General features: G+C 43.4%; 1 protein-coding gene across 3 annotated transcripts; it reads right to left on the bottom strand.

Moving 5' to 3' along the window:
- Nucleotides 1–538: 538 nt before the first annotated feature.
- Nucleotides 539–13,882, bottom strand: ENTPD6 (ectonucleoside triphosphate diphosphohydrolase 6). 3 transcript variants are annotated; one of them, XM_010163317.1, is made up of 13 exons: nt 13,542–13,882; nt 12,092–12,168; nt 11,186–11,329; nt 9,985–10,060; nt 8,363–8,398; nt 7,103–7,191; nt 5,664–5,743; nt 4,696–4,760; nt 4,236–4,337; nt 3,625–3,765; nt 2,682–2,738; nt 1,530–1,642; nt 862–1,288 (listed from the first exon to the last, which is right to left on the bottom strand). In XM_010163317.1, exons 1-13 carry the CDS (start codon nt 13,798–13,800, stop codon nt 1,199–1,201), a joined length of 1,329 nt encoding a protein of 442 aa, XP_010161619.1. In that variant the 5' UTR covers nt 13,801–13,882; the 3' UTR covers nt 862–1,198. The 3 variants fall into 3 exon arrangements, with proteins under 3 accessions (XP_028939674.1, XP_010161619.1, XP_028939676.1); XM_029083841.1 differs by lacking the exon at nt 8,363–8,398 and having other exon boundaries at nt 539–1,288; XM_029083843.1 differs by lacking the exon at nt 4,236–4,337.
- Between the last annotated feature and the right edge of the window lie 1,794 nt (nt 13,883–15,676).

The following is a 15,676-nucleotide window of genomic DNA, read 5'->3' as shown; positions in this document are numbered from 1 at the left end:
AGGGGCCGCAAGCCCACAAAGCTGGGGCACGCACTGCTGGCTCTCTGGGAGGATGGGCCCTTTTGCAGCCCTGACAGACCACTCAAGCCTGCTCTAAACACCCACACAAATACAACACAATTCCACAGTTCGATTACAAATAGCACAGCATGTCTTCTCCAGCTCCCGCTGCCTCCAAGATCACTTCCAGCCTGCGAACAGGACACTTGGAGTGGTGCACTGCAACCACAATACATTCATTTATCAAAGTGAGATGCATCTTCAGGAAGCAGCACCCAAAACACCACATAAATGCATTAATCCTGGGCCCTGCATCAACCTTGCCAAGGCACTAATGTCTGTGAGGTTGAGTAAGTCGTGCTCAGGGCTTATTTTTGTGGTTGTATCTTGTTCATCCATCTTACCGTGACTGACTCGATCAAATCCATCATTAGCCCTACACCCAACTCCCAGGCCTTGCTCCTCAAGGTCCATCAAATCTGATGTTGTCTTCCACCATCCATCTCCCAACAGCCAGGGAACCAACATAGGCTATAGGCTTTAATCCTATGGGGCACATGGGCTCTGATTCATACCTCTTAAGTCCACATCCAGTTTCTCAAGTGCCTCTAAGCTTTTCTAGTTCAGCATGTGGAAAGCAGAGCTGAGACTTCCACGCTGCATTTCAAAACTGCTGCCTGTCAGCAGCACATTGGTGTAAATGCACCGCCTTGGCACGCACACACACACACAAGTTCACCTTCAAACACGGAAGTGGTAAAATAAAAATAATCACTGAAAACTGCTGACAAACCGGAAAAAACACCCTGAAATCAGGACAGTAAAGAGTTCCTTCTGGAGTGGCCATTTCCTACAGCGACTTCAGCACAGTACAAGCACATAGTACAGGCATATTCCAAAACGGTGTGTTTTTCTCATAGAGATCATAGATGTCCTGCAGAGTCCTGGTTTTCCTTCAACAATGATAAAGTTACATCGAGTTGACTGCAGATGCTGTTAAATCAAGGCTTATTCTTTAGATAGTGCACTCTGCACTGTAAAAAAGAGCTAGTGATAGAGGGGACTTGGCAGGGATTGGGAGGAAAGGGCCCTAGTTTATGACAACCTCCCAAAGGACTCTGTAAGCCAAAAGCAGGCCCTTCAACAGATTCTCCCATGTTGGGCTTCCAAAAACTGAGATTCCCAACTTCAAGGAGCTTTAATGCTGCAGTCTATTGAGTGAATCGATGTAATGAAAAGTGGCTCCCAACGCCCAGCTCGTTTCAACACTGTCGATTTTCCGGGCGAGCTGGAAAACAAACAAACAAACAAGTTAAAACACAATTATTTGGGAGAAGGAGAAGTACGCAAGGTGAATACAGTGCTGAAGGTTATCACAACCGGTTATCACCATCGTGGGGACAGTGCCCCTCCACCCCCAATAACAGAGCACATGTTGTAGCAAGAAGGCAATTCAAGGCCTGAGCCACAGGCGGGATGACTGCTGCCTCAGCACCCTCCTGCCCACTCTCCCCAGAAACCCATCACACCTTGAAGATTTGGCTCTTTGGGAAGCCCAGTTCTTGCAGAAGGAAGGTGATGTACGTGAGGTCCATGCAGAGAAAAGGGCTGCTTCCAGGGCTGATTTCCATGGTCTTACATACTAAGGAGAAAGAAAACATGTCTGAACACATGCTGTGGGCTCAGGCCTAGCATCAGGCCAGCTTTGAAAACCCTCAAGTGAATCCATAAAAAGCCTCGTCAGCTGAGCTGCGCATTGATGGAACCTGTTACAAGGGGGCTGAAATGACACGCACACGTTAGCAGAAGCACAAAAGCTTTGGCACACTGGAAGGAAGACCAGGGCATTCTGTCTCTCCCCCAAGACAGCTGAATTTCTTGTATCTCTCTGGGAAAGGATGAAAAGGACTTCCAACTTTTCTTCTATCTACTTCAAGCCTTTAAAAATCTGAGCAACCTCAGGTGTGTTACGTTTCTTGAGCATAAGCACTCAACAGGTGTTGAAAAAACCCAAAGGGAAAAAAAAAAGGACAAAAGAAAAGACAAAGCCAAATTCAAACCCACTTCCTTTCCCAGGATGAATTACGCAAATGGTAGCCCAGAAACTAGAACTGCAACAATTGTTCAGTCATCTATAAAGTTTACCAAAAAGCCCCATGTCAGTTTAATCAAAGCCTGAGATTGTGGTATTAAGAAAAGAATGTTTACATTTGTAAATCTGCACAGGCAGTTCTCTCTGCAGCTGATGAAGTGAAAAGCTATGAACCGGTTTTCCCTCTTTTCCGATTAACAATCAAGCACATGAACGTATCTTGAGGCAAAAATAAAAATTAAACCAGATTAGAAGAGATTATGCCAACAGGATGAGAACCCCCACATCGATTCTGAAAGCATGATTTCAGGCCAACTGTTAACTGGTAGTTTTATTAGTAATTCTTGAGAGAGTTTTGACATATAAGTATTATAAGATGTGTCTTACATGGGCTGCAAAAGCTAGAATTAATACAAAAATAGTTGAGATTTTCAGAAATAAGCAAAAATGTTGGTGAGATGCTATGGAGAGAGGTGCTCAAGAGAGGTGCTCCATATTTACTTAAATAAATCATGCTTCTTAGCGTGTTACACATTTGCCACCTGGGTATGAACTTACAATTACTAGTGTGTGTTTTTATTTTACTCACCATATTTAGCTGCAATTTCAAAGTCGCTGACAGTTAAGCTTCCTCCTCTTTCTTTATCTAAAAGAAAAAAAAAAAAAACAAATGGGGAATTTTATGGCTTTTGTATAAAAGCAGTTGTAGATTCAAGTCATAAAAGCTGTTTGGAAATCAAATCTCAAGCCACTGAAATCAATATCAAAACTCACATTTGCTTTAAAGGTAAAAGAATCTTTAAAATATTCTTAATATAGAATGAAAAGCCTCATTTCATAAAGAACTTCTATCCTAATTTCCTAAAGAAACATAGCTTACACAGCTCATCCCCATGTCTGTGCTGCCCTGCCCTGTGGTGCCTGAACACAGTTAAAGCCTTTGACCAGATCTGACAGACCAGGGGTGCTCTATGACACAGTAAATCTGAAATTATTTGTAAAACAAGTGGCTGAGGAGGGGGGTATGTCTGTCCAAACTAGCTTGAGCTCATCATCTGCCATCTACCACTGAACACAACAGCCTTCTGTACACCAGCATACCACTGGAAAAGAGATATTCTGAACATGTGGAATTACCTGAAAATCTTCATTCCATCTAAAAAAGTCAGTGAAGCAAAACATACAGCCCAAGATCACTTTACTGCTCTACTGCCCAAGAAATTTGTTTATCATTATGAGGGCTTTTTTCTCGTTTGGATTGTAGAGTTAATCAGACAACAACAACTTCTGAAATGCAGACAACTTGTTTAAAAACCATTACCAGAAGTTGCAGGTCCTATTTCACACCCCCAGTCCCTTCTCTTATAAAAATTAAATAAAATGCAATATGCAGGCGAGACCAACACTGCACAGCAGTGTAACAAAAGACTAAGTTCCATGACAGCTCAGCAAAGCATCGTGATGTGTATAAGTGTCACCATCTCTCCCACAACTTGTCATCTGAAATGAAATGAAAACAGGAGCAAACATACCTATGAGACCAACCTCTGCTGCACGGTCATAGTAGTAGGAGAAAGCATAAAAATCCAAGTCCTTCACTTCCTCAGCTTTATGCACTTTTCTGTAGAGCATCTTTGCCACTTTGTTAGAACAAGACTCGTACAAAGGCTCACCTAAAAAAAGGCAAAGAAACCCAGCATATTATAGGCAGAGAGTTAAATATACACGCAATTTATTTAGGATCTGCCAGGAAACAGGCTCCCTTTTGCACAACAGCACTCCCTACACTCTTCATGGAGAAGTGAAATCTGCACCTTCTTCCAGTGGCAACACTTACCATCCTCAGGCTGGGACTGAGTGTGCGATAGATCAGAGATGGACAACATCATCTGAGGCAGAAGGATTCTGAAAGACCTGTTCAGGGATTGCTCAACTCCATCTGCATTACTACTAGGAGCTTTACTGATTGGACAGACACACCATGGCACAAGAGGAAAGAGCTGCAGAATCTAACAGCATGGCAAGAGGAGCCAGACAGAACAGTAAACAGAGAATCTAGTGTCTTTGCAAGAGGCTGGGAGTGTATCATTTACTCAGCTAATAGCATGCTGGCCTAAATAGGAAGAGTGATAAATCACTATACCTGCCTTCTGTCCTTTAATTTTGTACACTATCTCAGCATGTTGCCATTCAGATTCGAAGCCAGGAGGTAAACAAGGGCTGATCAATTCCTCCCCTTCTCCTACTGCAGAAGTAAAACAAAAGCCACATTAGGGAAAACTATAAGGAGGTAATTTCAGATTCCTCACCCCCAGCCCTGCTCCATACAGCCCCACAGCCTCAGCAAGGCACTTCCAAGCCCCAGTCATGGCTCAGATGTGTTCCCTTCCTCCCACAAAGCTGGCAAGAATCCAGGTCTCCTGGGTTCTAGCAGCATCACCTCCTGCATTTGTCTCAAATGCACCCAGTCATGGTGACAGGAGCCCACATACCACTCAGGAACCTTGAGCCCAGTGGGAAGGGGACAGACAACTCCTCCCTCCCACAACAGGGCTATGTACCCCATGCTCAGAGCCAAGACCTGATGAGTGCCCATAACTTACAGGGTTTTCCCTCAACTCCTCCTAAAATGGCGAGCCTTGCTGACATCAGCCCAAGTCCCAGGTAACTGCAAAGGGATAAAAGCCTCTGTGAACAACAAACATCCTTCCTCTGATACTCCACTGACAACTTGGCTGGGATGTGCCTGTCTCCTCTATGTGGTCCCAGCAAAATGGCTCAAGTCAGCAGCTAATGCACATACGGGGAACAGTGTGACAACCCACTCTCACATTCCCCTTTCCCAGAAGGATGATCTCTCTTTGAAAAAGCACAGGCAATAGCTGCCAACCAGTCATCTGGCTCTTGAAGAACTAAGAATGCTAAAGGTATTCCCTTAATGTTTCTCCTACTCTCCTCTAGCATACAAAATTGACTCTTTTTGAGCCCAAACACACCCCACAGCAAACACAGGTGGGAAGAAGCTGCTTCCCTCTACACTGGGAGCAGGAGAAGACTGTGAGGAGAAAGGAATGGCAGAGACAAAGCACTGAGCTGACTGCAACCCCCATTCTCCATCCTCCTGCACTGCTCAGCAGTGAGGAAGTAGAAGAGTTGGGAGCAAAGCTGAGCCTGGGAAGGAGGGAGAGATGGGGGGAAGGTGTTCATGGTTTTGTTCTGATTTCTCCTGATCTTATTTTTTAATTGGCAATAAATTAAATTAACTTCTCTAAGTCAAATCTGTTTTGCCCATGACGGTAACTGCTAAGTGACCTCCCTGTCCTTATCTTGACCCACAAGCTTTTTGTCATATTTTCTTCCCCCTGTCCTGTTGATGAAAGGGGAGGGATAGGTGGCTTGGTGAGCACGTGGCAGGTAGCCAAGGTTAACCCACCACAATGACACAGCTCAGGTTTCTCTGCTTCTTCCCAGTACTCATTTGCAAGGACCTCACTTCAGCAAAACACCCAGATCTCACTGGCTTCATAGAAAGCTTCTATCTGTACAGTGTGCTCTCTTTCCCACAACTAACCTGTAGGAATACAGCTTATAGGTGTTGTTAAACATCTGAAATGAAGTTGTATGGCCAGCTGGTGATGTCTGGAGAGTTGCCTGGAGGGAGAAAAAGATGTCACTGCAAGGTTTCTGCCGGCAGCAGCAAACATCAACAACACAATCTTCCAAAACATTAGGAAAAACATAAAACAATCCTAGCATGGTTCAGAGAGAAATGATGAATTTGCAAGTATTTCAATTTGACTGCTGACACACAAGGCAACCACAAAACCTGAAGCTAAAATAGTGTCTTCACATGACAGAGTCTAAACTGCTTACATTTCTATTTGTATTCACACCAAATTGGTGTATAAAAGAATTATTTTAATTAAAAAGGAATCCTTATTCCAGCTCTTAACTGCTTTTGTCAAGAGGCTTCAGCAACTGCCTCTTCACATGACCCCTACTAGGGAAAACTGTGTGCAAAATAATATGAAAGCCAGGCACGCATTTACTTCCTACTCAAGTGAATTCAGCTGTGAACTTCCACAAGCCAGAGGAAAAGCACATCGCTGTGCCTGCCAAGGAACAGAGTGAGGACCAGCCTGTGGCCTGAAGAAATGAAAGGGTAATTATCTAAAAGCACTTTGCAGACTCTTCCCTAAGTGCACCGGGTACAGCTAGCGCATTTGTGGGGAGCAAAGCTCAGGCTACGATGCTATTCCTGCTTTTTTAACACCATCTCCAAGTCCAGAATTTCCACATTCCAGACTTTTCACATCCCCTGTCATTCTGCTGTAAGAGCACAATGTCTTGATTAGCCCAGGCTGGGACACCAGATACAGCACCCCAACCCTCTGCTTTTGTGCAGCTTTCCTATGAACAGTATCTCTGCTCAAGCCAGAACCTCACAACTCCACATCTTCAGGGCTTCCAGCTGACAGAACACCTTTAAAAATGCCACAACAGGAAACTGAAATGACAAACATCAGCATGTGTTTTTTTTTTTACTGCATAATAACAGTTGCTCCTTAGAAAGCATTCATTTGCAACCTGAGTGAACTCAGGAAAATCAGAAACAAGGACTGAGAAGGCATCTTACTGTGTTCTTAAAACTGAGAACAGGCCAAATGCTGGACTTGAATTCATTAACAGCATTGCCTTTGAATTATTATAAGCAGCACAAACTGAGAGTCAAGGATTAAGACGCTCAGGTGAACACTGCATGTTCCCCAAGGTAAAGCAGCCCTGGCAGGTTCACCGTATGCACCACCGACCCATGGAGTTGAAGTAAGAGGACTGACACAGAGTTGTGAATGCCTGCACGGCAGATGTGACCAAGTGACCTGGGTTTCTCTGTCAAAAGCGTGGCTTCATGTCACATGGACAAACTCTTGGTCTGTTTCCAAGGGAACAAATTGAGGAGTTACTGATTTCTGCACCAGCATTTCCCAACAGCATGCATGTTCACATTACCTCAGTGCGTGGAAGGAAGGTGATCTGTGTTGATCCACCACCCAAATCCAGCATCCCTACACTTCTCTTCTGTGGATCATCTAGGCTACCTGAAATGTGTGACAGAAGAGAGAAATCCATGTGGGCACTGTGAGAAGCGGGCTGGGAACAAAACCAGAAGTACAGTGGTGAAGAAAGAGGACAATCTAACTCCATCTACCAGCTTCCAGACAGCACTAAACCACACCATCTTCTACTGGGCACTTATTTTGGCTTTATCAGGGTGACCTGGAAATCTTCAAGTGACAGAGTTTTTCTTATTTCTCTGGTGGCTGTTCATGCCCTAATTACAGCAGCTTTGGTTACTGGATTCCTAACCATTTTTCAGTGCATGCAAGGACTCTTTTGCAAACTCTACTCTGGTAACCACTTTCTAACACAGAGGAATGTGGTTTCCTTGGCCACCTCTCCCTGATCTCTCCGTGATATTTTGCAGGTTCCTATGGCCAAGGGGATGACAGACTGAAAAGAGCTGGCTGAAGAGACTCAGTCCTCTTGGAATTCTTCCTGCTGCCAGCCCAGACCTCTCTTCTCATTTAAATCCAGTTCTTCTCAGTTAGATCCTTCAAATACACCTTCTTGACAAGACTAGTTTGTGCCAAGTACCTCGGTATAGCTGATGTTTGAAGATCTCTGACCTTTCCAATACACCTGTGAGCATAAAAAGCTTTAGAGCACTTGTTGCATTGCTCCACACACTGTGTGTGCTGAACAGAGCGCGCGGACAGCAGATTGCTTTATTTACTGTCAGAGTGAGCTTCAGCTTAGTTTTTTTCTTTACTCTTCAGCTACCCTTTTCTAACTCTGCAGTGTAAACACTTGTGGTATTTCTATGTTACAAATCTGTAAGGAAGTAGCATAACATCTCCTTTCATTCTGTGCAGCTGCCAAACACATCTAGAATATCCACATAAAAAATTTAGCCAGAGCTAGTGGGAGACTCTAAAAAGGAATAAAATGCTGTGGTACCCTACAGGGGATTGAAAGAAAGGCTACATTAAACATCTAGGAAAAGGGATTAAAATCCTCACTCTGTCAAGCAAATGGCCAAAATCCTAACGACTTAAATAGGCCAAGCCAAGACCAACTGCTGACTTATTCCCAGATCCTTCTTTCCTCCACTCCAACCCAATGAATGAGCAAATCCCAAGCAGGGGCAGAAAACAGCATGAATATCACAGCATCGGTCATATCTTTATGCACATGCTTATGTACACATACCTGTTAAAAAATTGATTGTGATCCAGGCTGAAATACCTAGTAAGGAAAAGATTCAGAAGACATACTGTTATATCATCCCATTTCATTTTATCTAACAGTAACAAATAAGGTGAGCCATATTACAAGGCCTTCCCGCTTTAGAATCTGTTTAGCTGGAGGCATTTTTAATAAGTTTTCTCACACAGTTTAACTGCACCATCTAAACAATATCATCAGCAAACCAGAGCTTGTCATCCAGCAATAGACAGAGACATCAGAGACCATCTCCCTCAAGCTCCCTCATACCCCTTTGACAAATGGAGGACTTTTTAATCCAGAGTCTCCAAAGGATGTCTAGCTGAGAGCTAAGCAAGAAGGACTTTCAGGAAGGGTGAATAGGACTGGCTCTGCTGAGCTCCCCAGGCCCATCTTGTCCCAAAGCCAGTGTTTTCGCAACTGTCAAAAAACCAAGATTAGATGCCTTGAACAAAGAGAACAACATTCTATACCAGAGCTTATGTGATATGTGGAAGAGAAGACCCATATATGAAATGCCTGGAGAATGCTGTATTTGACAGGTCAAAAACTTATGCAAGAAGTCACAAAGGCTTCAGCTTTTAGCTAAAAGACAAGGAAATGATGGGCACATTGTTCATTTTCTAGGAAAACGTCCACTGGTAGGCTTCTGTTTGATGCCACACACCTTTTGAATACTAAGAATTTTCATCTTTTCAGTGTTCTGATTTTTCCTCTAAACATTTTTGTCAGCTACACTGTTTCTGTCCTCTTCTTGTTTTATAAACCTTTTGTCCATAAATTAGATGAATTAAGGGGCCTTATGTTAACAAATTCAAATATTTATCCATGTGGTTAAAACTCAAGACATGCTAGGCAACATGGTCCAGTTCAACCCTTGGCTGAACCAAGGCTGTCACTGCTATTAATGATTTTAAAACAAAACAAAAAGAAGAATTACAATGTCTTTCTTCCATTAAGCAGCAAAAAAGAAGCTCATAAACAGCTCCAAATGGCTCCAGCTATTTTAAAGTTTGGTTTCTAAGCAGATTTAAAACATTTCAACACTCAGTTACTTAGAATTTAAGACATGTTTCTTCAAATTATTTTAAATCAAGACTGATTCTGGGTTCTGTCCTCAGCATTTTTTGATGAGCATCAACTTCTTTCAGCATGTATTTTCTTTTCTATATAACATTTTTTTCAAACTGAATTAGCAATCACACTCATTATATCTGTTACAATTAACATTACGACAAAATACTTCCAGACAGCTCTCATGAGCATTGTCAAGAGCAGGGTGTGCAAAATCAGACCCTGGTTGTTGAAGGCCATCTCAACAAGGCCATCTCAATCAGAAACCTTTCCAGAAGTGCTGACTGCACAGTGGCTTCCCGGTGATCCCACAGGAACTGCCTGGCACTCAGAACTTTGAAAATTGGGACAGAGTTAAAGACTTCAAACTGTAAAACATAGCACAAGAACTCTTGGGCAGGCACTGCCTGAGGCAGCATAAAAACTGTGTCAAACCCGCTGCTTGTGGGTTCCCCCTGCAGTGAGTGGTGACTTGTCCCAGTGCAGCATTGAATCTCCAGGACTGCAGAAGAGGTCTCCCCAAGTTAGCCTACCTTCGTCGGTTCCATTCATTATCGACACGCAGTTGTCCCTCACGAAGAAGGGGGAGGCCTGAAAAATCTCTTTCACCTGTAGTTCAAATAAAAACTACACTCAGAGAAATCTTTTTTCAGCTGGAAAGCAAGTTTTTTTTTAAAACTCCAGTTTTTCACAACTGCTTCTCTTCTTGGGCCACATCCTGACTGCTGCTCACCACTTTGTTTAATGCTCAAGAGTCCAACAAGCACCAGCCTGCGCTCTGCTATAACAGCTCAGTGATTTATAGGCTGGCTCTGCAGTTCGGTGCAGAGACAGGGACGGATGTGTGGGTTTTCAAGCATGAAGACTGCCCAGAAATGCCATTAACAAGGGATGGACATGGGTAAGGAAAGGTATCCAGTTTACTTTGCTGCAACTGGTGACACACAGGGTACTATGTATGTACAGGAGAGGCAGGAGATTCCTTGGCTTTCAGGAATTCCTCAGGGAATGGCATTTTTAACAGGAGCATGTTGGCTGTTAGAGGGCCTCTATACTACATCCTGCCTGAGGTATCAAAGCCCTAGTTTCCAGAGTCCTCTAAATTAACAACTGTGGTAGTTGCAGTTGAAATTCAATGTGGAAAAGAAAGGGCCAGCTCACAGGCAGCAGAGAACAATACAGACATTGGTTTCAACCACACCACATTTCTTCCTTCCCATTATACTTAGAAAAAGAATACACTTAGTGCACACTTAATAAACTTTTCCCTCAGCCCTAAGGTCTAGAACATATTTTAAAATATTAAATATATTTTACATGCCTATAAATACAATTTACATTATTTCCAATCAATATAAAGGAGTAACCTTGCAGCAGCAGGCTGATAACATGACCAAGCAGAGAGCTTTTCTCAAAATAGCAGCATCCTGGTCAAAACCACCAACAAACAAGCCCAGTAAGAACAAGTCTCTGATGACTGTTGTGAGTATCTCACTACACTTGTTATATGCCATCTCTAGGCTTATTCAGAGCTGTCATCATTCCTCTGTGCTTGTCCTCATGCAGCTTCTCCCCTCAGCCCCATTTGAGATCAGGTGGCTCTGCACTGCTTCCAGAATTAAATGACAGGAATGGCTCAGGTACATGAAGATAAAGGAGCTGCACCTTACATAGAAGGGACCAAACTCTGCTAGAAAATTTCTGGAAACCAAACAGAGAGACAAGAAACAGTACCTTATCCAGCAGCTTCTGAGCTTTCTCTCCTGGCAGCAACCGTAGACCAGCTGTGGCTTTCAGGACCAGAGGAGTAAACTTCCACAGCTCCATAGGAACTTCCTTCTTTGCCACCTCCAGGAGCTCTTTTATTCCCTGGCCACTCTGTGAGCAGAGGAACAAAAAAAGGCATCTTAGAAACTCTTTAGTTTTGCCTTTCTTGGAAGGACAAAAGGGTGATCAGAGGTATGATTCACTGTAAAGGTGGCACAGAGACAAGTGAATCTCACAAGGGGTCAGGAGAAGGTGGAGGACTCACTATCTCCAACAGTGTGAGAGTGGTGGATATAATGGGGATTATCCAACAAGAGGTCAAAAACAAACAAGAGTCACTTTTTCAAACAGTGACATAGATCTCTCTGCCACCAAATGTTTGGGCTACAAAAGGCAGTATGACAAATCCTTGGGAAAAAAAAGGCCTTTGGAGCCAGTAAAATGCTGTGAGCTGGGTGTTAGTCTGGCTCAGGAAGTCCCTAAATCCCTGGGAGCCAGAAGGTAAGGGAGATGGGACAGAAGTCACTTAGTACTTGGCCTGTTTTTTAGACTATTTTCCTGAGAATCCAATTCTGGTCACTTTTGGAGAAGGCTCTGCTCCAGTCCAACACACATCTTTTGTCATTTTCTTAAGCACATCAAAATTCTTAAGGCAGAGATAAGAAAAACATCACTGAGCAGAATTAGATGTGTTCTGTTCCTTGCTCCTCTACATGTGGGCCAACTTTTACTGTGGGTTTGCATCATCTGGAGACACCTCCCTGAACTGAGACAATTCGGCATACTGTTCCACAGCAGGATGTGATTTGCAGGGCATATCAAGAACAGGAGGTTTTGGGGCACATACTTTTACAGTAACAGAAACAAAATTACCTTTTCAACATCGTCAGCATAGGCGGATAGACCCGGCTTCAGTGCTTTAAACGTCTCGTGGGTTAATTTGGGAGTCTCTGTTCAAAAGCAGTATTCCAAAATAAGTAATGGCACAAATAATTTTGTATGCACAAAAAAGAAAGCCATTTTACAAATTACATCATTATGTGCTAATGAAAGTCAGCTGAAGCCTCTAATGAACTACCAACAGCCACTCGACCTTTCAATACAGCCTTTGCTACAGAATTAGCTTCTGAGAAAACCATTTTTAGAAGTCACGACTGTTTTTCAGGTGCTGGTGTCCACTATGCACACACTTTTCATGCACATCAGACAATCACCCAGATAGGTGCAAGTTCTCTCTGAGCCCTTACACTTGGCATGTGCAGCTTTCCAAACTGCACTGGTAACAAAGACCCCACGTTTCAGAGTGCTCTCTTCTGGCTAAACTTGACTCCAGCAAAACCCAGTGGAAGCTTCACCATCATTTTCAACAGCAGCAGAGGGAGCCAGACCCAAGTATTTCAGAAACCTACTGTATAAACAATTACATGAACCTAGAGCTTGGCAACATCCTCCTCCTGTACTCAGCTACACCCCATAAAGTTTGCTGCAATATATTCTGAAATTGTGTTTAAAGAGGAGCACGCAAGGAAGAAGGAAAGATTCAGGAATACACATAAAGAACGAAATCCATTGACTATTTTTTAATACCTTTGGTGGCTAAGGCTTACACCAGCTCATTCTGCAAACCTAAAGTGCTCCCCACAGACCAATCACACCAAACACCTCGATGCTAATCCTTAAAAGCATCCTCAGATCACCTACTAACAGCATCCAGACAGGTTCTTTCATCTTTAAGAGTTTCACAAACAGGAGCTGACAACACCTAAACAAATGAAGGTTACAACTCCCAAGGAAATCTGGAGCGTTTTTGTACACTTCTGTCTCACTTCTCAGCAATACTTTCTGTCCAGATGCAACACACAGCGATTTTAATCAAACAGTGAAGTTTTGAAATTTAAATCCAACACTGAAGCCAAGGATGTACTAAACCAGACAATGCAGAGAGAAGCAGCTCACTGCCAGGAACTGGAGACAGCCAACAATCTCATGATGAAAATTTGGGGGAATAAGGCAGTTTGAATTTGTAATCCTCTCTTCTACCAAGCAGCGTGATGAAAAACTGCTCTTCTTCAAGGCTCCATTCTAAAGGTACAGCTGCTATTTATTTCTCATTCTGACACTACAGCATTTTCTCCTTGCTGAATGTTTTCATAATTTCATCCAAACCCGCACACTTGAATCATAACACACTTCCTGATGGCTTTCTAGGAAAAGTCAGCTCTTCGGAGCACGTTTGTTCAAGTAATCCCTAGAAAAGCACCACCAATTATCTGCTCCATATGTTATGGAAGAATTAATCTACCGTGCAATGAGCAGGTCCTACCTTTTGGCTGCTGTGTAAATTTAAAAATATGGATGCGAGTTCCTGTGCTTCCTGCGTCAAACATAATTCCATAAAAGACCGAGAGGTCCGTGGTCAGTGCCTGACGGTTCAGTTTGTCTGCCCTGCTTTCAGCAGCTCCTTCTGTTGCTCCCATGACAGGTTTGGAATCCAAGTGCCATTTTATGTATGCAACATAAATAGCTACGCATGCCAAAATCCCAAAAGCATAGAACCGCTTTGATATCTTCATGGCTTCCATTTATCAGATGTTTTGTTTCTTCCCTTCATTCAATGCTTTATTTCTTGTCCTTCACACAGAACAGGTGGTTCCCACATCACTCCTATAGCCAAAAGAAAATAAAAGATATGTTTTATTTTCTAAACCTGCTGAAAGGATCTAAGAGTATGATGGTTACTTGATAAGGGACTTACAGGAATAAATTTGACTTGAGCATTAGTTAAATACTTAACTGTTGGTTTAGATCTGTGATAAGAAAGTTGGCCATGATAGTCCAAGTAAGCAGTAAGTCACTGCAACAAACAGCCTGGTAAAAAAAAAACCTTACACATGGGGAGTGACAGACTACTGCTGGCAAGTAAAAGGCTTTATGCCCACAGCTCCTTCAGCACCTGGAGTAAGACTGAGATGAGAGCTACTGTCTTCAGTGCTCAGATCCATCTCAACTAACCCAGGGAAACTTGCAGGTAAATGCTTACATTTATTCCAGTAGGAAAATGTAGAATCCTGCATTCAAAAATCTGAGGTTCACCTGCGAATCACTTGTAAAACTGGATGTAACAGCAAAATCCCTCTCTCCCATGTCGCTGGTCCTAACCATTAAATGCCTCCATGGCTGCTGGATGCCTACAAGACTGCAGATTACTTTCCCAATGGTTCAGAAGGAACATACGCATTCTCCTTCAGTATGTCATTGAGATCTACAGCTAATTTTAAGACCCAAAACTGCATAAATCTCCTTTTTCCCATTGCTACTGAGGCCTAAGGAACAGAATAAGGAGAGTTCAGAGAAGCTAAATACAGTAACTGACGTGGGAAGGGACTTCAGGATGCCTCTCCCAACCACCTGCTCAAACCACAGGCAGCTATGGAGACCCACCATATTGCTCAGGGCAATATCCAACTGCACCTTGAAAACCTCCAAGGATGGAGATCCCACAACCTCTCTGAGCAACCAAAATAATTTGCAATTATCTTTGTTAGTTTCTGGATGGTGAAGGAGGTCCCAGAAGACTGAACAAGGACTTAAAATCACTGTTTAAAAGGCAATACAGAGGATCCAGGAAATAAAGAGTGCTGGCTCCCCCAGCTCCAATACCAGGAAAGAAAGCACAGCAAAGCACAATGCAAGAAATCTGCAAGCACTCACATGACATCATTCAGATGAGCAAAAACCAGTCAGCAGTGATTTACAGGGAGCAAATTACATTAAATCTTTCCTCTTTTTGTTAGTTTGATGAAGAAGAGAAAGCAAACCAGCTAATGCAGTTGACTGAAACGAGGTTTTGGTACATATGTAATGTGTTGATGATACCAATTCAGGAGGTGTAAAGAAGGTGTGATGAGCGGGAAATTAAAATTCAAGGTAATGACAGTGTATTGCCAAAAATGCATAAGATAAAATTTGATAAAAATGGAGGAAAGCAAAACCACAGGCACGAATAGACATGAAGTATGGATTGGTGAAGGGGAAAAGGAACTGAAATTAGAGATGGCATTGCAAAAAAACCCAACAATCAAATAAACCCCCTCCCCCCCCCCAAATCCTTCTGGCTTCTATCAGCAGCGCAGAGATGTAGGTGGCAATGGCTGCACAGATGATGGGGTGATGACTCCCTGGTGCCAGAAAGGCCTCAACTGCAGCTACACGAGAGCTAAACCCGCGGGAAGCAGCAGGAACCGAGTGATCCTTTGAGGAGACAGAACTCCCCACCGCGGGGAAGGGGAGGCTGGAAGGACGGGGGGGTGTGGGAGCAGCAGCCCGCCGGCATAAACCCCCGACCCCCGTCTCCCTGAAGAGACTCAACATTAACTCTTCCCTGCCTTTGCCAGGGGACGCTGGGGTTGGCTGCAAGGGAAAAGCTTCCGCCTAGGGTGGGCGGGGACCCGGCAGGAC

This window comes from Antrostomus carolinensis, unplaced genomic scaffold (genome assembly GCF_000700745.2).
Source record: "Antrostomus carolinensis isolate BGI_N321 unplaced genomic scaffold, ASM70074v2 scaffold44382, whole genome shotgun sequence".
Taxonomy (NCBI): domain Eukaryota; kingdom Metazoa; phylum Chordata; class Aves; order Caprimulgiformes; family Caprimulgidae; genus Antrostomus; species Antrostomus carolinensis.
This window is presented reverse-complemented; position numbering and strand designations above follow the sequence as displayed.